The following is a 10000-nucleotide window of genomic DNA, read 5'->3' as shown; positions in this document are numbered from 1 at the left end:
CAGTGAAATGCTGAATACAACAGGTGTAGTAGACCTTACAGTGAAATGCTGAATACAACAGGTGTAGTAGACCTTACAGTGAAATGCTGAATACAACAGGTGTAGTAGACCTCACAGTGAAATGCTGAATACAACAGGTGTAGAGACCTTACAGTGAAATGCTGAATACAACAGATGTAGTAGACCTCACAGTGAAATGCTGAATACAACAGGTGTAGTAGACCTTACAGTGAAATGCTGAATACAACAGATGTAGTAGACCTCACAGTGAAATGCTGAATACAACAGGTGTAGTAGACCTTACAGTGAAATACTGAATACAACAGGTGTAGTAGACCTCACAGTGAAATGCTGAATACAACAGGTGTAGAGACCTTACAGTGAAATGCTGAATACAACAGGTGTAGTAGGCCTTACAGTGAAATGCTGAATACAACAGGTGTAGTAGACCTCACAGGGAAATGCTGAATACAACAGGTGTAGAGACCTCACAGGGAAATACTGAATACAACAGGTGTAGAGACCTTACAGTGAAATGCTGAATACAACAGGTGTAGTAGACCTTACAGTGAAATGCTGAATACAACAGGTGTAGTAGACCTTACAGTGAAACGCTGAATACAACAGGTGTAGTAGACCTTACAGTGAAATGCTGAATACAACAGGTGTAGTAGACCTTACAGTGAAATGCTGAATACAACAGGTGTAGTAGACCTTACAGTGAAATGCTGAATACAACAGGTGTAGAGACCTTACAGTGAAATGCTGAATACAACAGGTGTAGTAGACCTTACAGTGAAATGCTGAATACAACAGGTGTAGTAGACCTTACAGTGAAATGCTGAATACAACAGGTGTAGTAGACCTTACAGTGAAATGCTGAATACAACAGGTGTAGAGACCTTACAGTGAAATGCTGAATACAACAGGTGTAGTAGACCTTACAGTGAAATGCTGAATACAACAGGTGTAGTAGACCTTACAGTGAATGCTGAATACAACAGGTGTAGTAGACCTTACAGTGAAATGCTGAATACAACAGGTGTAGTAGACCTTACAGTGAAATGCTGAATACAACAGGTGTAGTAGACCTTACAGTGAAATGCTGAATACAACAGGTGTAGTAGACCTCACAGTGAAATGCTGAATACAACAGGTGTAGAGACCTTACAGTGAAATGCTGAATACAACAGATGTAGTAGACCTCACAGTGAAATGCTGAATACAACAGGTGTAGTAGACCTTACAGTGAAATGCTGAATACAACAGATGTAGTAGACCTCACAGTGAAATGCTGAATACAACAGGTGTAGTAGACCTTACAGTGAAATACTGAATACAACAGGTGTAGTAGACCTCACAGTGAAATGCTGAATACAACAGGTGTAGTAGACCTTACAGTGAAATGCTGAATACAACAGGTGTAGTAGACCTCACAGTGAAATGCTTACTTACAGGCTCTAACCAATAGTGCCAAAAAGGTATTGGGTGAACAATAGGTAGGTAAAGAAATAAAACAACAGTAGAAAGACTATAAAAGTAGGGAGGCTACATACAGTAAAAGGTGTGTGTGTTGGGTTGTAGCAGGTGTGTGTGTGTGTGTCTTGGGTTATAGCAGGTTTGATCGTGCTGAGTGTGTGTGTGTGTGTATGTGTGTGTGTGTGTGTGTGTGTTGGGTTGTAGCAGGTGTGTGTGTGTGTGTGTTGGGTTGTAGCAGGTGTGTGTGTGTGTTGGGTTATAGCAGGTTTGATCGTGCTGAGTGTGTGTGTGTGTGTGTGTATGTATGTGTGTGTGTGTGTGTGTGTTGGGTTGTAGCAGGTGTGTGTGTGTGTGTGTTGGGTTGTAGCAGGTGTGTGTGTGTGTGTTGGGTTATAGCAGGTTTGATCGTGCTGAGTGTGTGTGTGTTAGTTTCGTAGCAGGTTTGACTGTGCTGAGTGTGTGTGTATGTATGTGTGTGTGTGTGTGTGTGTATGTGTGTGTGTGTGTGTATGTGTGTGCGTGTGTGTGTGTTGGTTTCGTAGCAGGCTTGACCGTACTGAGTGGCCGCGTGTGTGTGTGTGTGTTGGTTTCGTAGCAGGTTTGACCGTGCTGATTGGCCGTGTGTGTGTGTGTGTGTGTGTGTTGGGTCATAGCAGATTTGACCGTGCTGAGTGTGTGTGTGTTGGTTTCGTAGCAGGTTTGATCGTGCTGAGTGGCCGTGCTGAGTGTGTAACTCTGGGGAGTCCTATGAGGTGACTAGTGTCCTCCTTGCTAAGTGGCCGTGCTGAGTGGCCGTGCTGAGTGGCCGTGCTGAGTGGCCGTGCTGAGTGGCCGTGCTGAGTGGCCGTGCTGAGTGTGTAACTCTGGGGAGTGGCCGTGCTGAGTGGCCGTGCTGAGTGGCCGTGCTGAGTGGCCGTACTGAGTGGCCGTACTGAGTGGCCGTGCTGAGTGGCCGTGCTGAGTGCCGTGCTGAGTGGCCGTGCTGAGTGGCCACTCAGTGGCCGTACTGAGTGGCCGTGCTGAGTGGCCGTACTGAGTGGCCGTACTGAGTGGCCGTGCTGAGTGGCCGTGCTGAGTGGCCGTACTGAGTGGCCGTGCTGAGTGGCCGTGCTGAGTGGCCGTGCTGAGTGGCCGTGCTGATTGGCCGTACTGAGTGGCCGTGCTGAGTGTGTAACTCTGGGGAGTCCTATGAGGTGACTAGTGTCCTCCTTGCTAAGTGGCCGTGCTGAGTGGCCGTGCTGAGTGGCCGTGCTGAGTGGCCGTGCTGAGTGGCCGTACTGAGTGGCCGTGCTGAGTGGCCGTGCTGAGTGGCCGTGCTGAGTGGCCGTACTGAGTGGCCGTGCTGAGTGTGTAACTCTGGGGAGTCCTATGAGGTGACTAGTGTCCTCCTTGCTGAGTGGCCGTGCTGAGTGGCCGTGCTGAGTGGCCGTGCTGAGTGGCCGTGCTGAGTGGCCGTGCTGAGTGGCCGTGCTGAGTGGCCGTGCTGAGTGTGTAACTCTAGGGAGTGGCCGTGCTGAGTGGCCGTGCTGAGTGGCCGTGCTGAGTGGCCGTGCTGATTGGCCGTACTGAGTGGCCGTACTGAGTGTGTAACTCTGGGGAGTGGCCGTGCTGAGTGTGTAACTCTGGGGAGTGGCCGTACTGAGTGGCCGTGCTGATTGGCCGTACTGAGTGGCCGTACTGAGTGTGTAACTCTGGGGAGTGGCCGTGCTGAGTGTGTAACTCTGGGGAGTGGCCGTACTGAGTGGCCGTGCTGAGTGGCCGTACTGAGTGGCCGTGCTGAGTGTGTAACTCTGGTTAGTGGCCGTGCTGAGTGGCCGTGCTGAGTGGCCGTACTGAGTGGCCGTACTGAGTGGCCGTGCTGAGTGGCCGTGCTGAGTGGCCGTGCTGAGTGGCCATACTGAGTGTGTAACTCTGGGGAGTGGCCGTACTGAGTGTGTAACTCTAGGGAGTGTGTGTGTGTGTTGGTTTCGTAGCAGGTTTGACCGTGCTGAGTGGCCGTGCTGAGTGTGTAACTCTGGGGAGTCCTATGAGGTGACTAGTGTCCTCCTTGCTAAGTGGCCGTGCTGAGTGGCCGTGCTGAGTGGCCGTGCTGAGTGGCCGTGCTGAGTGGCCGTGCTGAGTGCCCATACTGAGTGGCCGTGCTGAGTGGCCGTACTGAGTGGCCGTGCTGAGTGGCCGTGCTGAGTGGCCGTGCTGAGTGGCTGTGCTGAGTGGCTGTACTGAGTGGCCGTGCTGAGTGTGTAACTCTGGGGAGTCCTATGAGGTGACTAGTGTCCTCCTTGCTAAGTGGCCGTGCTGAGTGGCCGTGCTGAGTGGCCGTGCTGAGTGGCCGTGCTGAGTGGCCGTGCTGAGTGTGTAACTCTGGGGAGTGGCCGTGCTGAGTGGCCGTGCTGAGTGGCCGTGCTGAGTGGCCGTGCTGAGTGGCCGTACTGAGTGGCCGTACTGAGTGGCCGTGCTGAGTGGCCGTGCTGAGTGCCGTGCTGAGTGGCCGTGCTGAGTGGCCACTCAGTGGCCGTACTGAGTGGCCGTGCTGAGTGGCCGTACTGAGTGGCCGTACTGAGTGGCCGTGCTGAGTGGCCGTGCTGAGTGGCCGTGCTGAGTGGCCGTACTGAGTGGCCGTGCTGAGTGGCCGTGCTGAGTGGCCGTGCTGAGTGGCCGTGCTGAGTGGCCGTGCTGAGTGTGTAACTCTGGGGAGTGGCCGTGCTGAGTGGCCGTGCTGAGTGGCCGTGCTGAGTGGCCGTGCTGATTGGCCGTACTGAGTGGCCGTGCTGAGTGTGTAACTCTGGGGAGTGGCCATGCTGAGTGGCCGTGCTGAGTGGCCGTGCTGAGTGGCCGTACTGAGTGGCCGTACTGAGTGGCCGTGCTGAGTGGCCGTGCTGAGTGCCGTGCTGAGTGGCCGTGCTGAGTGGCCACTCAGTGGCCGTACTGAGTGGCCGTGCTGAGTGGCCGTACTGAGTGGCCGTGCTGAGTGGCCGTGCTGAGTGCCGTGCTGAGTGGCCGTACTGAGTGGCCGTGCTGAGTGGCCGTGCTGAGTGGCCGTGCTGAGTGTGTAACTCTAGGGAGTGGCCGTGCTGAGTGGCCGTGCTGAGTGGCCGTGCTGAGTGGCCGTGCTGAGTGGCCGTGCTGATTGGCCGTACTGAGTGGCCGTACTGAGTGTGTAACTCTGGGAGTGGCCGTGCTGAGTGTGTAACTCTGGGGAGTGGCCGTACTGAGTGGCCGTGCTGATTGGCCGTACTGAGGTGGCCGTACTGAGTGTGTAACTCTGGGGAGTGGCCGTGCTGAGTGTGTAACTCTGGGGAGTGGCCGTACTGAGTGGCCGTGCTGAGTGGCCGTACTGAGTGGCCGTGCTGAGTGTGTAACTCTGGTTAGTGGCCGTGCTGAGTGGCCGTGCTGAAGTGGCCGTACTGAGTGGCCGTACTGAGTGGCCGTGCTGAGTGGCCGTGCTGAGTGGCCGTGCTGAGTGGCCATACTGAGTGTGTAACTCTGGGGAGTGGCCGTACTGAGTGTGTAACTCTAGGGAGTGTGTGTGTGTGTTGGTTTCGTAGCAGGTTTGACCGTGCTGAGTGGCCGTGCTGAGTGTGTAACTCTGGGGAGTCCTATGAGGTGACTAGTGTCCTCCTTGCTAAGTGGCCGTGCTGAGTGGCCGTGCTGAGTGGCCGTGCTGAGTGGCCGTGCTGAGTGCCCGTACTGAGTGGCCGTGCTGAGTGGCCGTGCTGAGTGGCCGTACTGAGTGGCCGTGCTGAGTGGCCGTGCTGAGTGGCCGTGCTGAGTGTGTAACTCTGGGGAGTGGCCGTGCTGAGTGGCCGTGCTGAGTGGCCGTGCTGAGTGGCCGTACTGAGTGGCCGTACTGAGTGGCCGTACTGAGTGGCCGTGCTGAGTGGCCGTGCTGAGTGTGTAACTCTGGGGAGTGCTGAGTGGCCGTGCTGAGTGGCCGTACTGAGTGTGTAACTCTGGGGAGTGGCCGTGCTGAGTGGCTGTGCTGAGTGGCCGTGCTGAGTGGCCGTGCTGAGTGGCCGTACTGAGTGTGTAACTCTGGGGAGTGGCCGTGCTGAGTGGCCGTGCTGAGTGGCCGTGCTGAGTGGCCGTGCTGAGTGGCCGTGCTGAGTGGCCGTACTGAGTGGCCGTACTGAGTGGCCGTGCTGAGTGGCCGTGCTGAGTGTGTAACTCTGGGGAGTGCTGAGTGGCCGTGCTGAGTGGCCGTACTGAGTGTGTAACTCTGGGGAGTGGCCGTGCTGAGTGGCCGTGCTGAGTGGCCGTGCTGAGTGACCGTACTGAGTGTGTAACTCTGGGGAGTGGCCGTGCTGAGTGTGTAACTCTGGGGAGTGGCCGTGCTGAGTGGCCGTGCTGAGTGTGTAACTCTAGGGAGTGGCCGTGCTGAGTGTGTACTCTGGGGAGTGGCCGTACTGAGTGGCCGTGCTGAGTGGCCGTACTGAGTGGCCGTGCTGAGTGTGTAACTCTGGGGAGTGGCCGTGCTGAGTGGCCGTACTGAGTGTGTAACTCTGGGAGTGGCCGTGCTGAGTGGCCGTGCTGAGTGTGTAACTCTGGGGAGTGGCCGTGCTGAGTGTGTAACTCTGGGGAGTGGCCGTGCTGAGTGTGTACTCTGGGGAGTGGCCGTACTGAGTGTGTGTGTGTTGGTTTCGTAGCAGGTTTGACCGTGCTGAGTGGCCGTGCTGAGTGTGTAACTCTGGGGAGTCCTATGAGGTGACTGGTGTCCTCCCTTCATAACACATGTTGAGACACTTTGCATAACTGCACAGGGAAGTGTCCATTGCAACAAAGGAATCCACGTCTGTGAACATCACAGTGTGTGTGTGTGTGTGTGTGTGTGTGTGTGTGGTGTGTGTGTGTGTGTGTGTGTGTGTGTGTGTGTGTGTGTGTGTGTGTGGGTGTGTGTGTGTGTCTGTGTGTGTGTGTGTGTGTGTGTGTGTGTGTGTGTGTGTGTGTGTGTGGTGTGTGTGTGTGTGTGTGTGTGTGTGTGTGTGTGTGCTCATCCCAGGGTCATATATCAGTGCCAGTCAGTACATTTCCCCTTTTTTTTTTAAATTAGAGTTCTCTATTTAACAATGCTGACACACCACACACACACACACACACACACACACACTGCTCTGGCAGGAAGCTATGCAAATCTGATTCTGCAAATGTCTGACCGCTGAGCAGCAGGGTTTTGTATTAGAGATTAATGTGTTTTACACTGACTAGATGAACCACCTTGTGGCTCTCTTTCTCTCTCTCTCTCTTTCTCTCTCTTCTCTCTCTCTCTCTCTTTCTCTCTCTCTCTCTTTCTCCTCTTTCTTTCTCTCTCTCTCCTCTTTCTCTCTCTTTCTCTCTCTCTCTCTCTTCTCTCTCTCTCTCTCTCTCCATTCTCTCTCTCTCTTTCTCTCTCTTTCTCTCCATCTCTCTCTCTTTCTCTCCTTCTCTCCATCTCTCTCTCTCCTCTCTTTCTCTCTCTCTCCTCTCTCTTTCTCTTTCTCTCTCTCCTCTCTTTCTCTCTCTCCTCTCTCTTTCTCTCTCTTTCTCTCTCTTCTCTCTCTCCCCTCTCTTTCTCTCCATCTCCTCTCTCTTTCTCTCCATCTCTCTCTCTTTCTCTCCTTCTCTCCATCTCTCTCTCTCCTCTCTTTCTCTCTCTCTCCTCTCTCTTTCTCTTTCTCTCTCTCCTCTCTTTCTCTCTCTCCTCTCTCTTTCTCTCTCTTTCTCTCTCTTTCTCTCTCTCCCCTCTCTTTCTCTCCATCTCCTCTCTCTTTCTTTCCATCTCTCTCTCTCCTCTCTCTTTCTCTCCAACTCTCTCTCTCCTCTCTCTTTCTCTCTCTCCCCCTCATGGGGCGGCAGGGTAGCCTAGTGGTTAGAGCGTTGGACTCGTAACCGGAAGGTTGCAAGTTCAAATCCGAGCTGACAAGGTACAAATCTGTCGTTCTGCCCCTGAACAAGGCAGTTAACCCACTGTTCCTAGGCCGTCATTGAAAATAAGAATTTGTTCTTAACTGACTTGCCTAGTTAAATATAGGGTAAAAAAAAAAAAAAAAAAAAAAAAATGTTCTCTCCTTCTCTCCCTTGATTCTATCCCTCCACCTCCCTACTGGTTTCCATAGTGATGTGCACAGTATTGTGTCTGTCGATCAATCAAATAATCAGTCAATCATTACACAAGTTGGCTGAGGGGGATGTGTGATGATGACTATTTTCAATGTGATTACTGAACCTATGAAGTGTGACTCAATGGCTTGTGAATAACCTGTTCTGATTAGCCCACTGTAGTTCCTGTGTCTTAACTAACCTGATACGATTGGCTTCTGTAGTTACTGTGTCTTAACTAACCTGATACGATTGGCTTCTGTAGTTCCTGTGTCTTAACTAACCTGATACGATTGGCTTCTGTAGTTCCTGTGTCTTAACTAACCTGATACGATTGGCTTCTGTAGTTCCTGTGTCTTAACTAACCTGATAGGATTGGCTTCTGTAGTTCCTATATCTTAAATAACCTTATCTGATTGGCTCCTTTAGTTCCCGTGTCTGAAAAACCTGATATGATTGGTTCCTGTGTCTGAAATAACCTGTTCTGATTGGCTCCCTGTAGTTCCTGTGTCTGAAATAACCTGTTCTAATTGGCTCCCTGTAGTTCCTGTGTCTGAAGAACATCCGTACGTTCCTGGGGGTGTGTCAGGAGAAGTTTCACCTGAGGAAGACTGAACTGTTTGAAGCCTTCGACCTGTTTGATGTCAGAGACTTCGGCAAGGTGTGTGTGTGTATGTGTGTGTGTGTGTGTGTGTGTGACATCACCTCACCCCATCTGAACTCTCTCTCGTTTCACATGTACATTTTTAGTCATTTAGCACGACGCTCTTATCCGGAGAGACTTACAGTTGCAGAACATTCATCTTCAGGTAGCTAGGTGGGACGATCATTCATCTTCAGATAGCTAGGTGAGACGACCATTCATCTTCAGATAGCTAGGTGAGACGACCCCATACAGTACATTCATCTTCAGATAGCTAGGTGAGACGACCATTCATCTTCAGATAGCTAGGTGAGACGACCCCATACAGTACATTCATCTTCAGATAGCTAGGTGAGACGACCATTCATCTTCAGATAGCTAGGTGAGACGACCACATACAGAACATTCATCTTCAGATAGCTAGGTGAGACGACCCCATACAGTACATTCATCTTCAGATAGCTAGGTGAGACGACCATTCATCTTCAGATAGCTAGGTGAGACGACCACATACAGAACATTCATCTTCAGATAGCTAGGTGGGACGACCACATACAGAACATTCATCTTCAGATAGCTAGGTGAGACGACCACATACAGCACATTCATCTTCAGATAGCTAGGTGAGACGACCCCATACAGTACATTCATCTTCAGATAGCTAGGTGAGACGCACCATACAGCACATTCATCTTCAGATAGCTAGGTGAGACGACCCCATACAGTACATTCATCTTCAGATAGCTAGGTGGGACGACCCATACAGTACATTCATCTTCAGATAGCTAGGTGAGACGACCCCATACAGAACATTCATCTTCAGGTAGCTAGGTGAGACGACCACATACAGAACATTCATCTTCAGATAGCTAGGTGGGACGACCATTCATCTTCAGATAGCTAGGTGAGACGACCACATACAGAACATTCATCTTCAGATAGCTAGGTGGGACGACCATTCATCTTCAGATAGCTAGGTGAGACGACCATTCATCTTCAGATAGCTAGGTGAGACGACCATTCATCTTCAGATAGCCAGGTGAGACGACCCCATACAGTACATTCATCTTCAGATAGCTAGGTGAGACGACCATTCATCTTCAGATAGCGACGTGAGACGACCCCATACAGAACATTCATCTTCAGATAGCTAGGTGAGACGACCATTCATCTTCAGATAGCTAGGTGAGACGACCATTCATCTTCAGATAGCTAGGTGAGACCGACCATTCATCTTCAGATAGCTAGGTGAGACGACCCCCATACAGTACATTCATCTTCAGATAGCTAGGTGAGACGACCATTCATCTTCAGATAGCGAGGTGAGACGACCCCATACAGAACATTCATCTTCAGATAGCTAGGTGAGACGACCATTCATCTTCAGATAGCGAGGTTGAGACGACCCCATACAGAACATTCATCTTCAGATAGCGAGGTGAGACGACCCCATACAAACATTCATCTTCAGATAGCTTAGGTGAGACGACCATACATCATTCAGATAGCTAGGTGAGACGACCACATACAGAACATTCATCTTCAGATAGCTAGGTGAGACGACCCCATACAGAACATTCATCTTCAGATAGCTAGGTGGGATGACCATTCATCTTCAGATAGCTAGGTGAGACGACCCCATACAGTCATTCATCTTCAGATAGCTAGGTGGGACAACCACATTCATCTTCAGATAGCTAGGTGAGACGACCATTCATCTTCAGATAGCTAGGTGAGACGACCCCATACAGAACATTCATCTTCAGATAGCTAGGTTGAGACGACCATTCATCTTCAGATAGCTAG

The 10000-nt window shown here is 51.4% G+C and overlaps 1 protein-coding gene across 1 annotated transcript in view; it reads left to right on the top strand.

The window, feature by feature from the left end:
- Positions 1–8464, top strand: part of LOC116370006 (proto-oncogene vav-like) — a 21880-nt gene extending 13416 nt beyond the window's left edge. Inside the window, exon 3 of the mRNA XM_031819639.1 lies at positions 8096–8464. Within this exon, the coding sequence (XP_031675499.1) occupies positions 8096–8368 (273 nt within the window). The 3' untranslated portion in view covers positions 8369–8464. The remainder of the gene's footprint in view (positions 1–8095) is intronic.
- Positions 8465–10000: the final 1536 nt, after the last annotated feature.

This window comes from Oncorhynchus kisutch, unplaced genomic scaffold (genome assembly GCF_002021735.2).
Source record: "Oncorhynchus kisutch isolate 150728-3 unplaced genomic scaffold, Okis_V2 scaffold2375, whole genome shotgun sequence".
NCBI lineage: Eukaryota > Metazoa > Chordata > Actinopteri > Salmoniformes > Salmonidae > Oncorhynchus > Oncorhynchus kisutch.
Note: the sequence above shows the minus strand (reverse complement) of the source record. Positions and strands in the feature narration are given on the sequence as shown.